The 25474-nt window shown below is 62.9% G+C and overlaps 1 protein-coding gene and 1 long non-coding RNA gene across 2 annotated transcripts; one reads left to right on the top strand and one right to left on the bottom strand.

Annotated features, from left to right (window-relative positions):
* Nucleotides 1–2340: 2340 nt before the first annotated feature.
* On the bottom strand, nt 2341–7170 carry LOC123579953. Its single transcript, XR_006703028.1, has 4 exons — nt 7074–7170; nt 6036–6223; nt 4825–4921; nt 2341–2575 (listed from the first exon to the last, which is right to left on the bottom strand). It is a non-coding gene; the product is annotated as an uncharacterized LOC123579953 (long non-coding RNA).
* On the top strand, nt 6585–21761 carry RBM38 (RNA binding motif protein 38). Its single transcript, XM_045444143.1, has 4 exons — nt 6585–7029; nt 7843–7966; nt 8445–8499; nt 20996–21761. The coding sequence occupies exons 1-4, from the start codon at nt 6793–6795 to the stop codon at nt 21297–21299; spliced, it is 720 nt and encodes a 239-aa protein (XP_045300099.1). The 5' UTR covers nt 6585–6792; the 3' UTR covers nt 21300–21761.
* The last annotated feature ends 3713 nt before the right edge of the window (nt 21762–25474 follow it).

Genomic DNA, 25474 nt, shown 5'->3' with positions numbered 1-25474 from the left:
TGTTACCCGAAGCCACGAAGTGTGTGTAACTCGTTACCACGACCGAAGGAACTGACGCAGAGGAGTTCTTCCCTGGGGCCCCCACACCCACCCGGCCCGTGGACAGAATTCAGGGCCTGTGAACTTGGCGAGGGACAAAGGCTTCCTCGGCAGAGTCTGACCGATGCGGACGAGCCGTGGACGCAGGCCACAGGCCGGGCAGCCTCAGCGGCCGCCATGACCCTGAACCTGAGCGGCTCTGAGCCACACGCACAGCACGGGTGTCCCGGCCATTTTGCCGGGTGGTCCACAACGTTGGCATTGTCCAAGCCACTGCTCGTTCTTGGTACTTTACGCATCAACGGAAGGGCACACACGTTCCTCTATCACTTGCTCATTTGTAAACACGTTAATAGCGTTTTTTGAATGTGTTTGTTTTCCGTGACATTTCTAGCCATTTGTTGTTTGGAACCATCTATCGGAGGAGAGGCCTCAGGTCCTGGCAGACTGCGGGTGGGGGGGGGATGGTGAGGGGGGAGGCCTAGGCCCACACAGAAGGGAGGGCCCCTGAGAGGGGACACGGCTGGGGGAAGCGGGGAGGGGCGCCTTTCTGTACTGGGGGGGGGGGCGGGAGGGCATCTCGAACAAAGGGATGTGGGACTCTGTCCCACAGGCAACGGGAGTCGCCGAAGGAGCACGTGTGGGAGGGCTGACAGGGTCCCCACCTCCCCACCTGGCCCAGACTGCTGCTGTGTCGGCTGGAAACTGAGGGGTGCTGGTAAAAAACCGAAAACTGCAGGAGTTTGCGTTTACTGAGCGCCTACTCGGTAGGAGTTTGACCTCAGCACTTTCTGTGTCTCCCGGCCCCGCAGGAGCCCCACGAGGAAGCTGCTGCCATCACGTCCATTTCATAGCCGAGGAAACCGAGGCCCGGGGAGGTGGCTGCCGGCAGGCTGGCGATGGGTGCGATGGGCACGGCTCACAAACGTAGGGCCGGCTCCTCCCGGCCTGCCCTCTGCTCTCTCCTCACAGCCCTGCCACTGCCTTCGCGAAGAACACGGGGTGGCTTTTTACCACGTGACGAGAAGCAGAAAGGAGCCTTGCAAACCTGAAGCGGCAGGCAGATGGGGCTCCGCTAACGCGTCAAAGTCTGCGGGCCTCAAGTCTCCCGGGCTTCCTTTTCGATTTGCTGTGTTGATGTTTTCTTTCAGGGTTCCTCAGGCCTCTGGTTGGGGGTGGGGTGGGCGCAGGTGGTCCGCACGCTTCTACCTTGCAGCCTGGCATGGAGACAAGGGGCAACCTTAGCTTGGATCCGCAGAAAGTCTGAGTTGCTTGGGTCTCCATTAGAATAGACAGGCTTCGGGGTTCCCCCCCCAAAACACCTCCAATCTCAGTCTTCTGTTCATTCATTCGTGTGTTCGCTCACTCAGTCGGCATACATTTATTAAAGGATTTTTTTTTAAGTTTATTTACTTACTTTGAGAGAGAGAGAGAGAGAGAGAGAGGGACAGAGAGAGAGAGAACGAATAACGAACGAGCAGGCTCCGGGCGCTCAGGGCGGAGCCTGACGCGGGGCTCGAACTCATGAACCCTGAGACCATGACCTGATCTGAAATCAAGAGTCAGACGCTCAACCGACTGAGCCAGCCGGGCGCCCCCCTCAGCACACATTTATCATGTGCTTTCCACGTGCCGGGCCCTGGGCACGTGGCAGTGAACAAAGCAGCCAGCAGCCTCTTGGAGGTGACCTCTAGTGGGGAGACCGCCAGTCCATAGAGAGGCAAATGCAGGTGTAGGACGGCGTGGGGCAGGGACATGGGCTTCTGAGGGATGCTAGAAAAGAGGCCTGGATGGAGCCTGAGTCCCAGGCTCTGGGAGCATCCAGCTCAGCAGCCACTGATCCAAACGCCGGGCTGACCGCGTTCCGGGATGGGCAGAAAACTAAAGATAGATCTGAGTCGATCCTCGGGCTGCATTCAGATGGTGCCTCCGAGACGCAGGTGGGGATGGTGAGGTCCTAGCCTGGCTGTCGCTGTGGGAAAGAGCCCAGGCTCCGGAGACACCTGGGAGGGGCGCAGGGAAGGCGGCTGCCGGTTCTGTTCCCAGTAGGGGTTGGGCAGTGAGGACGGGGGTGGTGTTTTAAGCAGAAGAATCCTTTCTTGGGTCCCCACCTTTCCCGGCCGAGCAGCTGAAGCCCAGGGAGGCACAGGGCGGCTTCTCAGGCCTGGGGCCTGGAATGACACCCAGGAGTCCCAGGACCCCCGCGTGGCTCTGAAGACGGTTCTGAGACCCGAGCGTGACAAACTGTGTGATTCCACCCGCTCAGGGCTCTGTCCTCCTCCTCTCTCCAATCGCGGTGGCTGAGGACAACAGAAGGTCATTCTCTCGTGGTTCTGGAGCCCGAGGTCCAGACTCAAGGTGGCAGCAGGACTTGGACTCCCTCCGAGTGCACGAAGAAGGGAGAATCTGTTCCACACGTGCCTTTCTCATCACTTGTGGTGCTCCCAGGGATCGTGGTGCTCCTTGGCCTGTGCGTACATCTCTTCAGTCTCCGCCACTGTTGTCACACGGCCTTCTCCCTGCACCTTCACATGGGCTTCCTGTGAGGACAGTAGTCATGGTATTAGGCCCCGTACGAAGCCGATGTGATTTTCTCTTACGTTGATTAGATTGTGAAAACCTTACCTCCAAATCGGGTCACACTCGTGGGCACCAGGGGTTAGGCCTTGAACATATTTTGGGGGAGACACAATTCAACCCATGACAAGCGCACACACCCAGGCACGGTCTCAGACAAGGGCCAGTGTTTCCAGACCTGAAAGTCTGGGCCTTCCCCCTAAGACTTCCACTTAATCACTTCTCTTCACCTCTCTGAGGTCTCACCTGCGCAGCCCTCAAAGTGGGGAGACAAATCTTCCTTAAATGCTGTGGGGAGAATAAAAGGGGATCATGGATTGGCCATCGTTCACTGGGTGGCCCTGGGGAAGCCACTCTGAGCCTCAGTGCCCACTGCCTTAAAACTGGGTGTACCTACATATGACAAAGGCTGTTTTGAGGTTAAATCATCTAAATTATTTAAAATTTATTTTTGAGAGAGAGAGAGAGTGAGAGCAAGGGAGGGGCAGAGAGAGAGAGAGAGAGAGACACAGAATCCAAAGCAGGCCCTAGGCTCTGAGCTGTCAGTGCAGAGCCCGACATGGGGCTTGAACCCACGAGCCATGAGATTGTGACCTGAGCCGAAGTCAGATGTTTAACTGACTGAGCCACCCAGGCACCCCGAGATTAAATCATCTAATAGTAAGTCACCTACCTAGTCAAGGACCTGACCCCAAACAGGTATGCCAGGACAAATGACCTTTATCATTAGTGGTGTGTGAGGATCGACCACATAAAAGTGCCCAGCACTCATTAGGTATGGGGCACCTGGGTGGCTCAGTTGGTTGAGTCTGACTTTGGCTCAGATCAAAATCTCATAGTTCATGAGTTCAAGCCCTGCATCCGGTTGTCAGCACAGAGCCCACTTTGGATCCTCTGTCTCTTCTCTCTTTGCCCCTCCCCCACTGTGCTCTGTCTCAAAAATAAACATTAAAAAATTTTTAAAAAACATATGGGGGGTGCGCCTTGGTGGCTCGGTTGGTTAAGTGGCCGATTTCAGCTCAGGTCATGATCTCACCATTCGTGAGTTCAAGCCCCTTGTCCTGTCCTGTGCTGACAGCTCGGAGCCTGGAGCCTGCTTTGGATTCTGTGTCTCCCTCTCTCTCGGCCCCTCCCCTGCTCACCCTCCGTCTCCCTCTCTCTCTTGCTGTCTCAAAAATAAAAACGAAACAAAAAAATACATATTGGATAAACGTTAGTCGCTCTGAGCCTTTTCATTCTGTTCTCTCTGTTCCTGTCCTCCAATGGCTCTGGCTTTTACCAATTCCCACAGGCCTTCCCTAACTCTAAAGAACAGTTATCTCTGGGCCATCTCTCGTCTCCTCTTTGCTCCCTTCTCACAGCCTAACCAGAAAAATTTACCTGAATATAAGACCTAATATTCACCCTTCATTCATTCGCCCTCTCTCCACTCCGCCTGAAATGTAAGCTCTTAGGGCGGTGGTGGGTCGTTAGGTTGGTCTCCTATTTGCAGTGGGAAAGTGTGGCCACCCCATGGGCAGAGAGGTCGGGGATGCGGAAGCATAAGGGGGCACAGGATGAACGAGTGAACGAAACCCCAGCCGGGCAAGCGCCCGGTAAGACACACATGGCCCCCCGGCCCCCTGGCCCCTTCCGGGGCCGGGCAGGAGCGCGAGGTGCACGCAGCCAGCCCGCCTGGCCCGGGGTGCACCACAAACGCCCCGCCGGAGCCCCGCGCTTTCCCCCTTTCGGAGCCTGTGTCCCCGCCCTGGCTCGGGACCCCAGGCCCCCACAGCGCCAGCACGTGCTAGACAGACGCCAGCCGCCCCGCGTGCAACTGCGCTCCCGTCCTGCGTGCCTCCCGGTTTTGTCCGGCGGGGCTCGGGAGCGCGGGGGGGGGGGGGGGGGGGGGGGGGGGGGGCGGGGCCGCGCGCGGGCGGCTCTGGGCCTTGTAGGCGGGACGCCTGGGCGGCTTGCGCCGCTGGGAAAGGCACCGCCCACCCCGCCGGAGCCCCTCGTGGCCACTGCCAGGGCGGCCTCAGAGAGGCCTTGTCTGTCACGGAAGGGGAAACTGAGACCCGGGGAAGGGACTCAGCTTGCCCGAGACCACGTGGCCGGGCAGTGGCCGCCTTCCCTGGCCTCTAGGAAAAAATCTAGGCCACACTTTAATCAAAGTTTCCAAAGGGCTCTCTTAAAAGTGCCCCTTGTCTGGTGGAGAATTCTCCTCACCTCCATTCCGTCGTGCATTCAGCCAACATACATTTCCCGAGGGCCCTCTGCTTGCCAGGCCTTACAGCTGGAGCAAAACATCCAGGGTCCCGCCCACCTAGCAGGAGAAAGAGGCTGTAAATGAGCAGGTGGGCAGGGGTTCGGGAAACAGGAGTACATTGAAAGAATTAAAAAAAAAAAACAGGATAGAGGTGCTTGCGTGAGTTAGTCGGGTGAGGGTCCGATTTCGGCTCAGGTCATGATCTCAAGTGTGGGTTCCAGACCCACACTGGGCTCTGTGCTGACAGCTCGGAGCCTGGAGCCTGCTTTTGAGTCTGTGTCTCCCTCTTTCTCTGCCCCTCCCCTGCTTATGCTCTGTCTCTCAGAAAATAAAACGTTAAAACACACACACACACACACACACACACACACACACACACACGGGCAAGATAAAGGGCAAGTGATGAGGCAAAGGCCCCAAAGGAGGCAGGAGTGTGCCTAAGGTGCTGCAGGAATGTGTGCGAAAGGACAAGGGAGGAATTTGTTGGGACGGAGAAGTGTGTGTTTCGGGGAGACCTGATGAAAATTTAGGGCTCCCCTCCCAGCTTAAGGGGCCTGGAGCAGAGAGGCTTGAGGGAAGGAAGGCGAGGTCAGGGTCCAGGGACTTGAGACGGTCTGTCTGGGCCTGGAGTCAAGCACCCTAGGTGGCGGGTGACATCCTGAAAGACTAGGGAACACGACTAGCCCCGCCCCCCAGCCCACCAGGTGCCACTCCCAGCCCCCCAGGCCCCACCTGTATCCCACTGTCCCAGAGGAGGCCATAGGGTCAGGGCCAGGAGTGACCTCACTTGGAGCTGTCACCACAGCTGTGCTGGGACAGCAGAGGATCTGAGGTGCCCAGAGTCGGCCTCTGCACCAAGGTGTGACCCACCAGTGGGGGATGTAGGTGCCAGGGCCAGCTTCCAGGGCCCCAAGCTCAGAAAGGCCCCACGCTTGGTTTACTGCTCTCCTGTTCGTTGAAATTCCTAACAACTCTGAACAAGTTCTTGTAGCCCGTCCTGCCTGGCGTGGAGTACACAGAGGCTCCGGGATGGCCTGTTTCCATGGCTGGGGACAAGGACAGAGAGACAGGACTGCCCTCAGCTTGCATTTCCCCCAGGGTCGCCCACCTACAGGGAGGAATCCCTGATATCAGCTGGAAGAGGCCAGAACAACTTCCTCTGCCCAGTCACCTCCTCCAAGGGGGGTCTCTGGGACCACTCTGGACCCTCCTGGATTGCAGATCCCTGGCTTATGTCCCTCCGGGTTGTCCACTGTATTTTTAGCGCTGACTTGTCTTATTCATAGAGGCTCCACGGAGCTAGGGCGTAAGTTCTGTGCGTCCCTGCAGCCCCCATCCTGGAGTGTCGCATGAAACGCCCTGAAAAATATTCATCGAGTGAATCATATGTGCATATAAAACAAGAAGCATTTCAGCTTTTAATACGTGTTGCTGTATCCCATCTCACCCTGGCTCAATAAACATGCTGACCGTCGCTGACTCTAACTCACTAGACCCCTGCGGGCACGCAGAGGGCCCCCCGGGGCCGTAGGGCCGGCGGGGACGCGACCCTGCTCACTCAGGCTCGCGTGCGCGCCCCGCCCCAAGTCTTCCCCGCCCGCCGGGCGCCGCGGGGCGCGGCCGGGACTACGCTTCCCGGCAGGCCCCGCGCGCCCGGGGCGGGGCGGGGCCGCGGCTGGGGCGTGGCTGCGGCGGACTAGGGGCGGAGCCGCTTACAAAGCCCGGGGGCGGGCGCCGGGGCGCAGAGTGCCCGCAGCGCCGGCAGGAGCGCAGCGCAGCGCAGCGAGGCGCACTCGGTGGGAGCGGCCCGCCAGTGGACGGGCCCGGCGGCTGGACCGGTGCCGCTGCTGTCCTGCTCGCTCTCCGCCGCCGCCCATGAGCGCGGCGCCGCGCGGCCCGGGTCCGTAGGCGGCGGGGCGCCCCCCCCCATGCTGCTGCAGCCCGCGCCGTGCGCCCCGAGCGCGGGCTTCCCGCGGCCCCCGGCCGCCTCCGGCGCCATGCACGGCTCGCAGAAGGACACCACGTTCACCAAGATCTTCGTGGGCGGCCTGCCCTACCACACCACCGACGCCTCGCTCAGGAAGTATTTCGAGGGCTTCGGGGACATCGAGGAGGCCGTGGTCATCACCGACCGCCAGACGGGCAAGTCTCGCGGCTACGGCTTCGTAAGTGGCCCCGCGGCCGGGCGCGCACCCCGCCCCGCACTTACCGCGCCGGGGGCGCCGAGTCCACCGGCGGGCGCACGCCCAGCTGCCCCGGCACCTGCTGCCCCCTCCTGGGCTCGGGGGCGGAGGTTCACGCTCCAGCCCGTCCCGCCGCCGCTACTCGGCCGCGGCTCCCTGCCCCCACCCCACTCCTTGGTTAAAAGGGAGAGCCGCTGTGTTCAATTAGCGCTTCGGAGTTTGTGGAGAGATTCTGGGGACAGTCGGCTTACTCCCAGGACTTCCTGGAGCAACAAGCAAGCAGAAGAGGCTTCACCTCAGGGCGCTTTGGAGGCCTTTAGCACCCCCTCCCCTCTAGTATTTTACAAGAGTTCCTTTAAACGCCCAGAACAAACGGCTTAAGTAAAAGAAGAAAAAAAAAACGGTTTGAAGGCACGTCTCCTACTTTCCTTCTAACCGGTGCCCCCCAACCCCTCCCACGAGGAAATTCGCACCCCCACAGGCAGGCAGGACAAGCTCGGGGCCCCTGCCTTCCTTGGGGAGGAAAGGGGGAAGTTCCTGGTCTCCCCTGGGGATCATTTCTGTCATAAAGCTAGGTTTCCCAGCACATGAACTTGGATGGAGGAACTGGAATCCAGGGGCACCTTTGCAGGAGGGCCCCATGGTGGGGGGTGGGGGGTGGGGGGTGGGGACTGGGTCAGAGGTTCTGAATAACTGGCCCCCCAGGGAGGGGGAAGTGAGTGCCTCTTGCCAGAGCAGAGGGCTCTGCTCCTCCCACCGGTAAGGGAAACCCCTGATGCATCTGTGTTCCTCTAGGTGACCATGGCCGACCGGGCGGCGGCGGAGAGAGCTTGCAAAGACCCGAACCCCAACATCGATGGCCGCAAGGCCAACGTGAACCTGGCGTATCTGGGTGCCAAGCCGAGGAGCCTCCAGACGGGTGAGAGCCTGTGTTTTCCTTTCCTGGCTCGTCTTGATTGCTATATTCAGTGTTGGTATCTGTGGGGTGGAAAGGGCCCCCCCCTTCCCCAGCCCTGCCCCAGGAGTGGCCGTCAGCTATCATGTGCTTGCAGAGCTGTCCCTGGGCAGTCATCCCCTAGCCTGGGAGCTGGACCCCGTCGTCCAGGTGCATGTGCCAGCGGGACAGGGCGAGGAGGGCGCATCAGCCAGTTGTCAGCCGTCCGCCAGGGAAGGAGGAAGTTGTTCCCCGGGGCTGGCGATCAGGGGGACAGACCCCCAGAGGCCGCTGTTACCCCTCTCCGTTGGCTTTCTTAGGCAGGGAGCTTCGGGATTTGTGGGAAGGTGGCCTGGGAGTGTAGAGGAAGCCAGTTATCTATTCCTTCCGATGGGGGAGGGCACGGCTGTGTGCTTCTGCTCCCTTGGGGGAGGCTGAGCCCCTGCGTGGCCTCTTGTTTCAGGCTTTGCCATTGGAGTACAGCAGCTGCACCCCACTTTGATCCAACGGACTTACGGGTGAGTGGACACTGTTGGCTGGGGGGTTGTGGGGGGGGGGGTGAGCAGACCTGGCCAAGCAGGCCCCGGGCGCCCCTTGGCCCGAGGGAGTCTTTCATCCGAGGACCGCCAGCCCCACGGGATGCCCTTTGCATCTACCTTTCCGTGTCTGCGAACCGTCACCTTCTCCGATCTTCCATAAACCCGATTGCCTTTGGAGGGCGGGGAGGCAGGGCCAGCCGGGAGGACGGAGAGAAGGCCGAGAGCGTTCCTCCAGTCCTGCCAGAGACCACGGAGGCTGCCGGAGCCTGCTTTCAAGTCTTGGCTTCCCTGTGACCAGTTGTGTGACCTCTGGCAGCCTATGCAGCCGTCTGTGCCTCAGTTTCCCCCAGCTCCCTCTGTGGAATGGGGATGGTAGTGGCCTCTCTGAGTTCTGGGAGCAGAGACCTCGGGAGAGGCCTGTGGGGAGGGAGGGCAGTGAACGCTCCGGAAGTGCTGCCCGTGCTCTGTGGGCCCGGCGGCTGCGTTCTTCTCAGGGTGCCGGGTGACCCGCTCTCATGCCTGACAGATGGTGCCAGCAGGCCACTGCCATCCGGGGTCTGGTATTTATGAAAGCTGCAGCAGGTGAGACGGGACCGGGGCCAGCTGTCCAGCCCCAGTGGGCCCGGCCTGTGGGCCTTTTGTCCGACGTGCTGTGGTTCAGTGCATCCCACCCTTGCCTGGCTTTTTTTTTTTTTTTAAAGTTCTAATAAGTCCCGGCAGCTGCTTGTGGAAGGACACACACACTTCAGGGGCACAAAGGGGCCTGCCATGCAGTGTGACTTCCCAGCCCCGTGATCGATGTTGGCTGTGTGTCCCAGTGCCAGCAGCGTGTCGACGGGGGTGGGGTGTGCTCCTGGGGGTGGCGAGGGCGGTGAGAACACACACAGCCCCTTTTAGAACGTTGGTGCTTCTCAAGCTGTCAGAACCAAATCCCAGGCTCTGGATTTTGTGCTTCAAGCTGCGCGTGTGCGTGTGTGTGTGCGTGCGTGTGTGTGTGTGTATGTGTGTGTGTCTCACGTGCATGTGTCTGCCCTAGAAAGAGGCACAGTTCGAGGAACCACCTGGCTTCCCTGGCAGGGCTGGGAGCTGGGCTCGGGTGGACCGGGCAGGTCACACAGATGGCTGAGGAGTTGTTGCGTGCCCACGATCTGGGGGTGCTCGCCCGGACACGCGGCGTCTGTGTCTGCTTGGTGGCCTTGGCGTGGATTGGCATGCGTGGGAGCCCAGCTCTCAGTCTGTTCTCCTGCGAGGGAGCCCGGGGGCGGCCGGGAGCTGGTGCTTCTGGGTTTCCTTCTCGCCCTGGCATCTGCTTCATAAATGTCTGGAGCCGTCTTGGGAGGTATTTGGGGACATCTGCCGTCATCAGAAGTTCTTCCTGCTTGGGGTCCAGGTCACGTGAGGAGGGCATTCCTCATTTTCCATAGCCTTGGCGCTGTTCCCCAGGTGTGTCCCAGGTGGCCAGGGGCAGGGCCTGGAGCAGGGGCCAGCTGCACAGAACCGGGGGTGGAGGGGGGCGGGCATCAGCGGCTCTGTCCTGCTTACCATGTAGCAGCTCCTACCCCGAGCACGTTTGAGCTCTTTTCGGATCCGCTGCAGCTGCCTCTAGGACTCCAGTCACTGTCAGGACTTGGCCCCTGGAGCCTGCGGACCTGGGTTCAAATCCTGGTTCTGCCACATTCCAGCCGGGTCCGCTTGGCAGATGGCAGGTGGTGTCTTCTTCCTGAGTGTTCGGTTTCCTCGTCTGTGACTTCCTTGACGGAAATCATGACCTCTTCACATACGGTGCCGGCACGCGGGACCAGGTGCTCTGTGCCCCTGCCCCCCCATCCTCTCCTGTCCTCGCAGCAGCCTTCTGAGGTTGGGGCTGATGTGAGCTTCGCTTCCTAGATGAAGAAACTGAGGCGAAGAGCGGTTAACAGTCTGTCGGGGTGACCTAAGTGACGTGACTTAAACCGGGCCGCTGGCTCCGAGCCCACACTCAGCCGCTGCTCTCTGGGGTGGGCGGGTAGGAAGGGTGCCCCAGCCTTTCCCCTCACGGTCCCTTGAGTGCCACCCACGTGAGGGTGGTTGGGGTCGGTGCAGATCTTACCGCCGTGCGTTCCCGACTTCACGTGACCGTGTCTCGTAACTGAATCTCTGGCTGGCATCTAATACCTGTGACGACGAAGAGGCCTCGGGCTCTTCTTGTTGGTTGCCAGGGGGCGGAGACCCAGGCGGGGACAAGGGGTCAGAGGGAGCGTCCAGGTCTTCGTTGCCAGCGGCCGGTGGCCCAAAGCTTCTCAGGGTCCCGCCGCCTCCCACCAGGCCTCGCTGAGAGGTCCAGGGTGGCGGGAGGGGCCCCTGGGGGTGCTCTCCCAGCGAGGCAGGGCCGGTCTGGCCCGGGGTCAGCTGCCTTTCCCCAGTGCCCCTCGGTTGGGAGAGTTGGGCCGTCAGCGTCCCTTTTGTCTTTTGTCTTTGCAAACGAGAACAATCGGGCGGGAGCGCGGCTGGCCTGACTCAGCAGTCAGTGTTGTGTGCTGCGGGCTGGCAGTGAGGCTGGGCCTGCGCCGGCCGGCCGAGGGCCGAGGGCACGGTGGGAGCCAGGGCTGGGCAGCTCGGCCTTTTCAACCAGTTAACCCCTCTCCTGCCTGGCCGAACTTCCCCCGGACTTCCTGGCTCCGATCCTATGCCTTGCACAGGTCTAAAGGTTGCACGGCCCCACCTTTGGGCAAGGCCACTGCGGAATCCTCGCCTGTGGGGCCGTAAGCATCAGCGTGGGAGATTCGCCAAAGAATTTCTTAACAAGTTACACTTTTTGCTTGGATTCCCTGGCTCTCGGGGTTTTTTTTTTTTTTTTTTAAGGGGGATGGGGTCTTTCAGGACCTAACTTGGGCTGTGCATTCCTGTCCTGTAACTGTGTGCGGGGCCAAGGCCTGAGGTTTGGAGAATCCTTCCTTGGCAGGTGACCAGTGACTTAACCATGAGAGGACATGACCAAGGCCATAGACCATCCAGCTGAGCATCTCTTGGCCGACCCCCCCCCCCCCCCCCCCCCGGGTGGGACAGTCAGCAGCCTGCAGGCAGGAAAGTTCCAAGTGGTCTGGAGAGGGCACATTTCCGGGCAGAGCTTTGAGCCTTGTCCTGGTGTCCAGAGGTCACCGAAGGGACCTCTGGTGTCAGAGGGTATGTGTGCAGGGCTAGACCTAAGACCTGCCAGGGTCTGAGGTTTGTCCTGGGCCTGGCTGTACTTGGAACCTCTCCTTGGGTTATTTTTGAAGGGCCAGCTGCTTCTCTGGGCACAGCCCCCGTCCCTTTTCTTAAGGGGGCCTTGCTGGGGCCTACACATCCATTCACCGCAAGTCCCGTTCTGTGGCCAGGGTGAGACCGGGCCCCAGGTCCCAGACAGCAGGGTCATCCTCTGTTGGAGCCAGGATCCCAGGGTCTGCCTGGGCTCATCTCCCCGGAGATGACCAGGATGGAGACCAGGATGCAGGGCTGACTTGAGTGGGTGCCTTTGTGCAGAGCTGGTGGGTCGGGGGCCTGGCCCACAGAGAGACTTGTATTTGTCAGGGACCCAGCTCCTAGCAGCCCTCCGACAAGGCCTGTTGCCCGAGCTGCCCGTGCAGGCACCGGGTGAGGAGAAACTTGTCTGAGCTCACGCGGTGTGGGGCCGGGGGCCCGGCTGGGTGGCTCCAGTACTCTCCTTCCTTCCACGAGGCCCCAGCACCTCCCTCTGGCCAGCTCTTGAGCAAATCCGAGCCAGACACCCCAGGACTGACACCCACTATGGGACCCTCTTGGGGCGGTACATGCCTTGTGGGTCCAGGGACGCCTACGCTCTCTGGGCAGGCCCCCGCTGTCCCCGCCATCACCAGGCCCCAGGTGTGTGCACGCCGAGGGGCCCGAGCCCAGTACCTGGGTCACCAGGGTCGGGGGTGGGGGGGCACCGCAGCCATGGGAAGGCCATCAGACGACACACTGGGACACACCCCAAAAAACGCCGAAACCTGACCAGGGCCTCCAGCCTGGTTAATAGCACCGTGCCAGCATCAGGTGCCTGGTTTTGGTCGCACGCTGGGTTGTGTAAGACGTCACCACTGGGGGACGCGGCAGGAGGGCACCCAGGACCTCCCTGTGCTGTTTTTGCAACTTCTCGGGATTCTCCCGCTGTTTCCTAATACCAAGTAGATTAAAGGCTGCGTGGGGCAGGGGTGGTGAGTCGCAAAGCTTTGCTTTGGGGGCTCGGGGGGGGGGGCGGGCGTGGGATCAGCACCTTTGGGGGGGGCGCGGCAGGAAGTGAGGTCAGAGCGGGAGGCTGTGGGGGCTGGGAGGAAGCTGGTGCCTGCTCCCCGCTGTGGCGTCACATGGCTTGTTTTTACTTTCAGGGTGCCTGGGGTGGCCCTGCTCCCCACACCGTAGCTTCCTGTTTGGCACTGGAGCGAGGCGTGGGCCGGCGCGTGGCCCTCCCGGTGGGCCGCCGGTGCACACCTGTTGTTTGTCCCCGTCTGCCGTAACAGAAACCAGCCTCCGGGGTGGCTCTTGGGTTCCTCTCAAGGATGAGCTCCTCGCTCCGGCCCGCTGCCCTGGCAGCCTGAGGGCCGGAGAGCCTCGTCCAGAAGCCCGGAGCCGAGGGACAGAGGCCTGGCCACAGACAGGCCCACGGGTGTCTGAACCACCCCCAAGGGTGTGCCCTGGGGCGGGAGGACTCCCGGGTGGCCCAGCCGGCCCCCCCCTCCCCCCCCCCCGCACGTTGCCGTGGCCAGAGCACTGGGCCGAGAGCCCGGAGGCGCTTTTCCGTAGCCTGTGTGTGTGATCCCTCGTCGTCGTGACTTCTCCTCCTTGAGCCTCAGTTTCCCCACCTCCCACGTGAACGCGACGAGGGCTCAGCAGGGCGTTCGTGCTCCCGACCCTTCCCACGTGGGTGGAAGCAGGAAGCTGGGCATTCGTTCGGCCCGTTTGTTCAGCAGATGTTTGCTAGCTCTGTGGCAGGCCGCGGATGCCGTGGGGATGCCGTCCCGGATCGTAGCTGCAGAGTGGCCTGCAGCCCGGCGGCAGTGTGGGCAGGCCCGGTGGCAGTAGGCGCTGTGGGGGGAGGGGCGGCCGGGCTGGGGACGCCAGCGTGAGCCGGGGGAAGAAGTGGGGGAGTTGGGGGGCCCAGGGGCGCATTTAGATCTTATTCCGAGTGACGCGGGACTGAGGTGGGCCCTGCGTGGCTGAGGGCCGGGTCACTTGTGTCTTTACAGCATCCCTTTGGCTGCTGTGTGGCCCGTGCGGTGGAGGCCGTGGTCCCCACGCAGCTGGGGTGGCCGCTGGCTCGGGCCAGGGTGAGCAGCTGTGGGATCCCGAATACAATACATTTTAAAGAATGTGTGACGGAGGAGCCTGAGAAGATTCCAGAGGTTTGGGCTGAGCACGTGGAAGGCCGGATGGGCCTGGAGGAGAGGGCGCAGGTGTGGGTCGGGGTTTGGACAAGTTTGGGGGAGGCCTGGCGTCGTCCCACGGAGGCACGGCTTACCTGCTTTGTGCCTCTGCCCCACTCCTGCCTGCTGTCTGGTGGCCCCAGGGAGCATTCACGTGCCCCCTCCGGGGATTCCCAGCCCCGGACCTGCTTTTCTGCCTGCGCTGGCGTCCCACTCCGCGCCCCTTCCTTCCAGAAGCCTGCAGTTGCGCCCCCGGTGGCTGCCTGGGTCCCCAGCACGGCTGGCGAAAACCTCCAGGGAGCAGAAAAAGTGAAACGGGCTCATTTGCCTTTTTTGTTCTTACTTTTGGGGGTGGCTTTGCTTTCAGAAAATGGGTCCTCCGAGGCTGTAGTGATTCCTTTTAGCGGAGTTTTGCTTTGAGTGTGTGCAGCAGTCAGCCGCCTCTCCAACTGGGCCACTCAGGCTCCCGAGACCTCTGTCTCCTGAAGGGGCCTCTGGGGACGCAGCAGAGGCCCTGTTGGGCTCTGTGGCTGACACCTTTAGTTTACAGATGGGGAAACTGAGGCCAGAGAGGGCTGAGGGACTTGGACAGGCGTGGCCAGGGTGCAAACTCAGGGCTCTTGCCCCTGAACCTCCGCTGGGCCAAGTCTGCTGGGGTGCCCTTGGCCGTGCCTTGGGTCCTGGCAGACTTCGCGACTCCCCCGTGTGCCGTCAGGAAGCCACGAGCCCCCGGTCCTGCAGGTCATGGTCACGCCTGGTCGGAGCAAGCCTGGTGAGCATCGGGCCACCTGACCTTTAGGTTCTGACCGTGGGCCCAGCTGTCCTGCTGGCTGGTCCGGTTTTGCCTCCAGGGTTCCTGGTCTGCTCTCCTTGGGGCTGGGGCCAGGTGGCCGTGAGAGGGAGGACCTTCTGTGCGTCCTGGCCAACTTGGGGGCTCTCCCTTGTCGTCCCTCAGGCCCGAGGAGGTCATTGGTGCTGCCACGCTTTCTGGGGCACGCAGAGCATTAAATCCTCACGCAGCCCTAGCGGTGAGGGTGACCTCACTCACCCCACAGAGGCAGCACTGACACAGCCCGGCACCTGGCGAGGACCAGAGCCAGCCTTGAACCGAGCCGCCAGGTTCCGCCCCCCCACTTGCGAGCAGGGCCCGGTCCGGCAATAGCTGTTTCCGGCTGGGCTGCTTCCTTTGCCTTCTAAAGGGCTGCAGCTTCTATCCCAGGACCCAGGCAGCATGCCCAAGGGAGGCTCCTTTGCTCTCTGGGTGCCGGCGATCCCACGGCCTGCCTGAGGCCCTCCGCGCTTGACAGATGGTGTGCTAGGTGCTTGGGACCCGGCGGTCGGCACCAAGTGCCCGCCCTCGGGGGCTTACGTTTTCATCGAGAAAACAGAACGGAAAGTAAATGGCGGGTCTCAGGTCGTAAGAAGGAAATAAAGCCGGGGGTGGGTGGGATGGGGTGGCGTTGACCTGGGGGTTGGTCGGGGAAGGCCTCTGAGGAGGTGAGGCTGGAGGTTGGGGAAGAAGCCTGCAAGCAGAGGGAACAGCCGGTGTAAAGGCCCGTTGGGGGAGGTGCCCGTTGCGTCCGGGGAACAGGGTGGTGAGAGTAGGGACAGTGGGTAGAGATGAGCCGCAGGGGGAGTTGAGGCTGGGCTGTGTGGGAAGCCATAGGGGGAGCGGTGTGGTTCTGGGGAGGGTGGAGGCCGCTGGAGGGTTCTGATCCTCGGGGTGGGCTGGTCTCTTGGATTTTTTTTTTTTTTTTAAGTTTACGTATTTTGGGAGGGAAAGAGCGAGAGTGCAGAGCCTGACACAGGGCTCGATCTCTCAAACCAGGAGATCACGACCTGAGCCGGGATCAAGAGTCAGACACTTAACCAAGGTGCCCCGTCTTGGATGTTTTTAAGATGACCCTCTGGTCACCGGATGGGGGCAGAAGCAGGCACAGAGGACGTGCTTCCACGGGGTGTGGTAGATGGAGGCTTGACTGACCTGGGGAGGTGGGCGGGGTGTGGAGAACAGACACAGTTGGGGGGGTGGGGCGGGGGCGGGGCGGGGGCGGCCTGGGCCGCAGCAGAGGGAGAGTGGGCGGCACCGTCCTCCCGGGGGCTCCTGCCCTGGTGGCAGACCGGCCTTCACCCGCAGAGTGTTGTGCGGCCTGTGGCCTTTTCAGAGGTCTGAAGGTCGAGCACGTGGAGGCTGGTGGCGCCCCAGCCTTTCTGGGGAGTGGGTGGGGTGGCAAGGAACGTGCGGGGCACGCGGGCCCTGCCCCCGTTGCCCCCTGGCCAGGGCCTCCTGTTCCTGCCGTGTGTGCGGGCCTGGGGAGGGGGGCGCCGGGCTGCGCTCAGGCAGGTTTGCCTGGGCTTGCTTTCTCCCCCGGGGGCTCAGTGGGGTCCCCGTGGGCGCGTGTGCACACACCCCTGCAGCTCTGCCCCTCCGTCCCCACCCGGCCTCCTTCCCTGCGCCGCGCGGGGCGGGGCGTCAGGCCCCGAGGGTGGTCAAGAGCCGAGCACGTGCCCTTCGCTTTGTAGTTTGCCCCGCGGCAGGGTCCGAACGTGAGGGGTGTGACCCTGGAGGAGTCTCCACGGAGGGCCGACCCGTGCCTTGTGGGGGATTGGCGGCCTCCCTGGACCCCACCCACCAGGGTGGCACCCAGAAATGTCCCAGGCGTGGCCCGGTGTCCCTCGGAGGGGCAGAGTCGCCCTGGCTGAGGCCGGCGTTCTGGGGCGGGGGGGTCCTGGTCCTCCCTGCAGGCCCTGAGGTCAGCCAGCCTCTGCAAATCCACAAGCAGAGCCGAGGGGCGGCCGTGCTGGAGGGAAACTGCCTGGGGCGCGTGCCCTGCCTCCTGGGGCTTTGTGGCTCCCTCTGACTCTTGGCCCCACTGTGCGGCAGGATCCGCCCCCCGCCCCCCCCCCCCCCCCCCCCCCCCCCCGCCCCGTTCCTTCTTTTCCTTTTGATCCCAGTCTGGGGTGCACACACCTGTTGGGGGTCCAGTCTCTGTGGATCCACTGAGCAGCTTGGCTGCTGGGCCTTGGACTGGGACTGCCCTGCCACCTGGGTGGCCTCTTGGAGACCCAAGCTGGCCCCCGAGAGGGGCCCCGGTCACAGGCTCCAGCCAGCAGCCAGTCCTTGTGGGCTCAGGTACCAGGCAGCGTATGGACAAGGAGGCAAGACTCTGCCACTGTGGTGACACAGTACCTCTTGTGGCTTTAAAACGCGTTGTGGGTTATCTCGGACTTTTTGCATAGAGTGGGGGCGGGGCAGAGGCTCAAGGGAAGCAGGTGAGTGGACGCAGGTGGGCTGTATCCTGGGGTGTCAGGGACCGGGTGTCTCCCTTCCTCCCCAGCCTGAGACAGTTCCTCCCTCACCCGTGGAGGCTGGGACAGAGCTCTGGTCCTGACAGGGGAGAGTGCAGAACCTGGCAGATGTGACCACTGCCTCATCCGGCTGGACCTTGGGGAAATACGGCCAGAGCCCTGTTTGTCTGTCTTACCTACTTACGTGTGTATTTATTGTTTATTTTGAGAGAGAAGACACGTGCTCGAGAGCGGGGAGGGGCAGAGAGAGGGAGAGGATTCCAAGCAGGCTCCGCACTCTGACCCGGGGTCTCAATCTCATGAACCGTGACATCACGATCTGAGCCCAAGTCAAGAGTCGGACGCTCAATCGACTGAGCCACCCAGGCGCCCTAAACCTGTCATTTTTGCGGCCCTGGATCCTTCTGCTGTGTGGACAGGGTGAAGCCCGGGTCTAGGCAGTGGCTCTGAGTGTGGGTGTGTATCAGGATCCCTGGGGGCCTGTCACCCCTTCTGACCCCTTCTGTCTGCAGGGGATCTGCCTTTTTGGCAAATGCTTCGGGGGTGTCTAAGGCAGGGGCGTCCCCGCCCATGTTTGGAGAAGTTCTAGGCTGCAGGCTTCCAGAGCCTCAAAGTGAGAGATGTTCCCGAGGCTCCAGGAGCCGGGTGGGGCCTCTCGTGGTGCCAGGGACGTCCCGGTGGGTGCTGCACCAAGGCACGCCTCATGGTGCCCCCGTTTTGCTCCTTTCCCGGGCGGCGTCCTGACTGCGGGAGCCCCTCGTCCTTCTCAGCGGAGAACCTGTTCCCTGTGACCTGTTGTTCCATCAACACGCTGTGTGCCCGGCTCGTTCCAGAGCTAGGCCTCGGGCGAGGCCGTGGGGGTCGGGGCAGAGCCCTCCCCACAGCTCACAGGAGATGCAGGGGAGGTGAGGGCTCCAGGGGGTCGCTGGCAGGTACAGACCCGGGTAGGGATGGCCTTGAGCGTCGGAGGTGCTGCAGGGCACGGCTGGGACGGGACAGACAGCAGCTGAGGTGGGGCAGCAGCCCCCAGGGATGTGGTCTCACACGCTGGCTCCAGCCTCGGTCTTTGCCTTGCTGGTCCCCCACGGCCAGCTCTGTCTTACCCTCGGGTCTCAGTGCAGTTGCTCTCTCCTCCGAGAAGCCTACCCTGACCACTCCCTGCAGTCCCGCCTCCGGGTCATGGGTTGGTGTGTTTGTGTGTCTGTCCGCCCCGCTGGAATCTGAGCTGCGGGGGCCGTATCCTGGCCCCGGGCAGACATGAGATCGCTGTTGCACTTTTCAGGAGACCGAGCAGGATTCGAACCCAGGCCCGGCTCTGTTCAAGGCTCTGGTTTGCATCGGGGGAGGAAGGAGGTGGTCGGCGGAGGCTCCTGGAGTGGGGGCGGTGGAGGGGGATGGGCGCTGTGGCCCGGAGCCAGAGCACGGGGATCCCGGCGGAAGCTGCCCGGGCACACGCGGCAGAGGGTGGGGGTGGGGAGGCACGGCCGCCGCCGGCCTGGGTGTGTTGCTGCGGGAACACGGGGGTGCTGCCGCTGGGAGGGCGGCGGGGAGGGCGGCGCGGTCGGCGCTGGGGGCCCCGCAGGCACCGGCAGGTGTGCCCCAGACTCCCGCCCGCTTTGCTGCCAGATCGTCGCAGCCCTGCGCGCCGTGCCCTCGCGGGCGGCTCACTCCGCAGCGGGATTTGTCTCTCGCAAAGGACGGGTCACCGAGCATCTGAACATCTGAAACCGAACAGCTGTTTTCAGACCTTAAGTGTGTTCACAGCCGTGTGCAGACGCGCGCTCTGCCTGACCCAGAACTTGTCCATCAGCCCGAGAGGAGCCCCGCGAGCGCTCACGCCCGACCCGGCCCCGCCCCCTGCCGGAGCCCCTGGCGCTTCGCCCCCCGTTTCCTCCGGGTTTCCTCCGGGTTTGCCCGTGTGGACGTTTCCTGTCGGGGGAGTGGCCTTCTGGGTCTGGCGTCCTTTGCTCAGCACGTCCTCAGGGCTCATCCACACCGTGGCACGTATCATTCCCCGTCGCCGCGTGGGGAGACCCCATTGGTTTGTCCACCGTGGGGGGCGCTTGGCCCCCGTGAATATCGCCCCTTCTGCCTGGTTATGCGCGGGAACCCATCTGCCCTGTAACGACCCGCGGAGCCCTCCGCCGGCCCCGGCCCCTGCCTCTGCGCTCAGGACGTCGTGCGGTAGGACGTGGGTTCTCGGACCCGTAAAAACGGCAGCTTCCTACGGCCCGCCTCGCCCATCCTCAGCCACCTTGGCCCGCGTATGAATACGCCTCTGGCTGCTTTAGCATCAGTGATATCACAGCATAAACAGCATCTCGGGTCCGCTGCTCGGTTTCCTCCCGGCAGCGTGGAGGGCAGTGCGGTGGGGCCGAGCACGGGCCGCCTGGTCTCACTGGCGCCGCGTGTGGTGGGTCTGGAGGGACATCGGATGCCGCTGCGGCCCCTGCAGGTGACCCTCTGGCGTTCTCGGGCTTGTCGCCGATCCCGTGGGTGCTGCCGTGGTGTCTGCCCCGGCTGAGTGTCAGAGAACGGGGCGCCCGGTTCTTTCCGAGCAGCTGCTCTTTGGAGCCGGGCCCCACCCCACAGGTGCAGGAGGGAGTTGGGTCCCGCGTGTCCCGTGCTGGTGCGAGAAGAGGCGGAGGAGAGACTGCTGCCCGTGGCCGGGCTGTCTGCCCCGATGGGGCTGCCGGGGACCTGACGTGGGACAGACAGGCCGCGAGGCCCGGAGAGGCCCAGCCACTTGCCCGGGGCCGCCCAGCGCCTGGTTGGCCGAGCGGGCCCACACCGATGCCGCCTTTCTGTGCCCCCCTCTCCCCACCCGTGACATGTGGGACTCATCCCGGGCGTGCGGTGACGGTTTTGCACCTTAGCCTGCGGCACGGGACAGACGCGTGGGTCAGGAGGGTCCCCTCACTTTATCGCCGTGGGGCCTTGGCCGAGCCGCTGACCCTCTGAGCTTCATTCTCTGTCGTGAAACAAGATGGTGACGTGAAGGGCAGACTGAGCGCGTGTCCGACCAGGCACCGCGTGAAGGTGTTTCGGTTTCTGACCCGGCTCTGTGGGCGCCGGGCGTGGTCGGTGGCCTTGCTCCCAGGGCTTCTCGTCCTCTTCGTCTTCACTGCTGTCCTTCGTGCCTCACTCCTGCAGTCCTCACTCGGTGAGGCTCGCCGAGCTGCCGTGGGCCGGGCTCTGGGCTGTCGGTGACCAGGGCAGAGCTCCGGAGCTGGGGAGGAGGACGGGACAGCACAGCATGTCCCCCGGTGGTGGCGGCTTGTTGGGGAGACGAACAGGCAGGCGGAGGGCCGGAGTGTGACCTGGCAGTCACACGGGGACCTGAGCTCAGAAGGCCCACGCTAGACTTGATGCTCTGCTGTCACCGTCTGAAACTTCTAAATCCTTTTTAAACCTGGGTCCCCCAAATCACTGGCCCTGTGGGGGGCCTCGTGGGGGGATGGCTGGAGTGCAGAGCATTGGGTTGGGCTGGGGGGTGCCTGGGAAGGGCTCACTGGGAAGGGGGGCTCTGGAGAGCCGGGGAATGTGTGTTAGGGGCAGTGGGAACAGTCAGGGCAAACAGTCAGTGCAAAGGCCCTGTGGTAGGAGCACGGCTGGTGTGTTCCAGGAAGATGTGTTGTTGCCATACCCATCTGACCGACGAGCGGTCCTCGGGAGCGGGGACACAGCATCACCCAGCCCCTCCACTCGGGAGCCAGCTTTCCACCGCCCCGTCCCCTGACCCAGACCTTCTGTGTTTGGCCCCGCAGGCTGACCCCCCACTACATCTATCCACAAGCCATCGTCCAGCCCAGCGTGGTGATCCCGGCTGCCCCGGTCCCGTCGCTGTCCTCCCCCTACATCGAATACACGCCAGCCAGCCCGGCCTACGCCCAGTACCCGCCGGCCACTTTTGACCAGTACCCTTACGCCGCCTCGCCCGCCACAGCCGCCAGCTTCGTGGGCTACGGGTACCCGGCCGCCGTGCCTCAGGCCCTCTCGGCCGCGGCCCCCGCGGGCGCCACGTTCGTGCAGTACCAGCCTCCGCAGCTGCAGCCCGACAGGATGCAGTGAGGGCCGTTCCCGCCCCTGGCGTCACGGCCCCATCCGCCACACGCCGGGCAAGCGGCCGGCCGGGCTTCGGGGTGCGCGCCCGCACATGTACCGCCGGAGACCCCGCGGGAGCCCCGCCTGACCCCGGATGGACCGGAGACCGCTTCTCTTGAAATCCAGGACCCGCCGCGTCTTGAGGGAGGACTTCGGGAAAAAGGGACGGCCGAGCGCTCTTCGAAGACACAACCCAGACCTCGCACACACCGCCAGCCTTCCGCCTTCCCCTTCTCCTGCCCCTCCCCGCACCCCAGGCGCCCACGGCCCTGTCCCCGCCGCACCTGGCCGGGGGCCCTCCCCCACCCCTCCCCGCGGACCGGCTGCCCTTCGCCCTGCTCGGAGATGCCTTACTCCGGGGAGGCCCGAGAGAGAGCCGCCGAAGCGGGCGGTGAGCCGTGGTGGAAGGTGCGGGGGGCCCGTGTGCCTCCCGGACTCTCATTTTCTAGACGACAGCCCACCCCACGCTGGCGACGGGGAGCCGGCCGACATCCCCTTCTGTCGAGCTGCAACTTTTTTCTTATCGTCCTTGTTTTGCTACTAAGATGATTTCAGAATCGTAGTCTATTTTTTCAACGGGAACTCCCACCACCAAGAATCCAGAACCTATTTTTGACTTTGAGAGACTCACTTTTGTCGATGGCTCCGCCCAAGGCGACGGTGGCAGTATTTCCGCGCGGCGAAGCATCTGCCGGCCCCGGGAGCCCCTCGGAGGGTGGGCGTCTCCAGGCAGGTCTCTCTGGGCCACGGGCAGTGGTCTCAGCGTGTCCCCCCCGCCCAGCCACCAAGGGCAGGAGGGAGTGTGGCCCGAGGTGATGCTGGCCGAGGGGCCGGAGCGCACCGACCGTCCCGGCCAGCGAGTGGGCGGGGCTCCGAGTGCAGGACCACCCGGCCTTGCCTGCCCCCCTCCCTCGTGGCGTCACCTGCTGTGTAGCAGCTGGGGCCCTGGGATGGAGCAGAGACACGTCCGGCCTCCTGGCGGGGGCCTCGGTCTGGGGGCGGGGTGGGGGGGTGGGGCGAGAGAGGTGCCGCCAGGCGGGGGGCTCCCGGACAGAGCACCATGGGCCGTGCGGTGGCCCCCACTCAGAGGAAGGGGGGAGTGAGCCGAGGGGCAGCCTCGCGGAGGAGACCCGTGGAAGGGTTTGGGGAGGGCGGGCCGCCAAGTTGGGGGGCGCTGGGGGTATTCCTTCGGACCTACCTCAGGGAAGTGGTGGCCTCAGGGGGCTGACCGACGTGGGCAAGCACTTTGCGGCACGCCTGGTACAGAGTCAAAGCCCAGAAAATAAAGGTAGCTAATATTATAATAATATTTTTATTAGAACGTTCTGATTATAAAAATAAAACTTGTTTTCTTTAAAGAAAAACTTGGTCTGTAATTTTTCTTTTGCACGGGAGCCTCCGGCATCGCTGCCCCCCCCTCCCCCCCTCCCCCCCCCCCCCCCCCCCCCCCGCCCTGCCAGAGTGATCACTTGGTGTCACAGCTTGGGAGCCGTGCATTTTAGTCAAGTGTTTGTTGAGCACCTGCCCGCACTGGCCTCTGGGCATCTAGAGTGACGAGACAGACCCCCCTTTCCATGAACTAGGGAAGGAGCTGATGCCCCCCCCCCCATGCCCTGGGTGTCTGCTCCCCTGCAGTCTGCTTAAAACCCAGGGGAGGGCTGACTGGCTCCTCCGCATAGGTGACGAGCTGTGTGCAGCGTCCTGGGAATGGGGTCAGGGGCCGGCGCGGTGGTGTGAGTGGTGGCTCCCCGGAACCCCGTGGGATGGGGGGACCTGTCCCCAGGAGAAGGGAAGTGCTTCTAGAAGAACCTGAGTGAGGACTGCTGAGAGGAGAGAACAGCAGTGTGTGGGCCAGCTGCCCTAGGGGATGCTGGGAGGCAGGCAGGGTGCGAGGTCAAGGAAGGGAAGTCTTGGTCTGGGGCTGAGGGGGCCCAGCCCAGGGATAGTTCTGGCATTTCCCGGAACTCTGCTGGAGCCACAGCTCCATGCTGGAGAAATCACGGGGGACTCACAGAGGAGGTGTTCAGCCTGGAAAGAGGATGAAGTCATTCACTCCAAGAAACATGTGCCGGTCAGAGGCAAAGCACTGAAGAAAGTCCTAAAACAGACACGATGCTATCCCATTGGGGTTTATAATCTAGTGAGGGTGACCTAACAAGCCTACAAATGGGATAATTTTGGATACCGCTGAGCCCTGTGAAGCAGGTGTCACAGGGTGCTGGAGAATGGCTGGGTTCTAGGCAGACAGCAGCAAGTGCAAAGGCCCTGGGGTAGGATGCATGGAAAAGAAGGCCAGTGTGGCTGGAGGAGACGAAGTTTAGGGTAGTGATGGAACTGGAGCTGAGGGAACTGGGGAACCCCAGGGGCGGTCCTGCTGTGGCCTGCAGTCTGGGGAGGGATAGCAGCGTGCACACGTGACCCGACAAGCTTAGCACAGTGTGGTCTGATCGATGCTGTCAGCGGAGAGGCCCCTGAGCCTGGGAGGGGGTGGACACCACAGCTGGGCTGCGCGGGATGGAGGGGCTCCTGGGGAGCTAGTGGGAAGGGAATGGGCACCCTGGTGAGGGGGCCGGTGTGAGCTAAGGGTTGGAGGTCTCGGGCTGGGCCTCCTTTGGGCCAGATGTACTCCAGGCACCAGGCTTATCCTCCCCGGATCCCGCAGAGCAGAGTCGGGCCCCATAACGTGCAATCTGTCCCCATCCTGTCATCTGGCCCAGACGTCACCTCCCCCTCTGGCCAAGCCAGAGATTCCAGCTGCTCTCAACTCCTCTCTCTCCCTCACCTTCACATCTAACCCGTTGCCGGGTCCGACGTTTCCACCAGCGAAGCCTATCAGGAATCTGCCCCCAACCCAGGCACCATCCCCTCCTGTCCTGGACCCTCGCCGTGGGCCCTTTGCTGCTTCTGTCCTCGTCTTCCCGCGGTCCGTGTTCCACATGCAGCCAGAGGGGTCCCGGTCACCAAAAGAGAGGTCATGTCTCCCAGCTCAGAGCCCTCTGTGGCTCCCCTTGTCCTGGGAGTAAAAGCCGGTGCTGTGAGGCCCATACTGGCCTCTTCGCTGTTCGCCGGACACACCAGTCACAGCGTACCACGGGCCCTTTGCACGTGCTGTTGAGTCCTGCAGCTCCTACCGGCCGAGTCCCTCCTTCGGCTCTCAGCCCAAAAGTTTAAGTTCAGGGAAACTGAAGCTTGCAAGCATCACCTGATCCGGCTGGTGATGAGTGGGCATCAGAGATCTCTGGCAGGAGTTTTAGGACCGTCCATTCGGGGTGGAGTGTCTGGGGTGGTCCTGAGCCAGGAGAGGCTGGACCGGGAGGGGAACAGAGGGAGGGACAGACGCCAGTCACGGCAGTGTTCACATGGCATGGGGCAGGAGGAAGCGTGGTGAGCTGAGAAGTTGCCCAAGGCTGGATCTGGCCCCAGAACCCACCGGCTGCCCCCCTGGTCAGCCCTTGGCTTTGAAGTGAGATGGGGTCGCCCCGATAGGAGGAGGGGGCTTGGCCAGGGCCACCCCCTCTGCACCATCCCTGGTGGTCCCCCAGGGGCCTCCGGGGGCCTTTTCCAGTTACGTTGACTTTGAGATTTACAGATTCCCTTTGTAAAGGTCTGTGGTGCGGGACCCCGGCCTCTGCCCGGGGAAGAGTCGGGGTTCCCAGGGTCGAGTCAGGTGCGATCCTGCCGGGCGTGTTGGCTTTTCTTCTGGGGACCCGGGCCTTCCCCTCCCCCGGCCCGCCGGGTCTTGCTTTGCCAACACTGGCTGGGGGTCGGGGAGGTCAGCGTGGGGCTCCCAGCTCAGAGACACTTGCTGTAGCTGATAAGGGCTTGGGGGCCGGGAGGGGGTTGCGGGCGCTGCCAGGCTTATCTGGAGGGCCACCCGCTGCCAGCCCATTTCCTGTCGCTAATCAGCCGGTGGCAGCCTCGGGGACCGGCCTCGGAGCCCCGAAAACGCCCTCCTGGGTCCCAGGACTGAGGCTCTGGATGGTGGCAAACGGAGGGCAGGCAGAGTTGCCAAAGTCCCAGTGGATTTCCCACTCCAAGCGGGAAGCAGGGCGAACCGCGGTGGCGCTGGGGGGGGGGGGGGGGGGGGCGGGGCTGTGGCCGCCAGTCTCGGCTACCGTCGTCGTCAGTAGTGACGGTGGGCA

Source organism: Leopardus geoffroyi, chromosome A3 (genome assembly GCF_018350155.1).
Source record: "Leopardus geoffroyi isolate Oge1 chromosome A3, O.geoffroyi_Oge1_pat1.0, whole genome shotgun sequence".
NCBI classification, from domain to species: Eukaryota; Metazoa; Chordata; class Mammalia; order Carnivora; family Felidae; genus Leopardus; species Leopardus geoffroyi.
The sequence above is the reverse complement of the archived record's forward strand: the minus strand, read 5'-3'. Positions and strand labels throughout refer to the sequence as shown.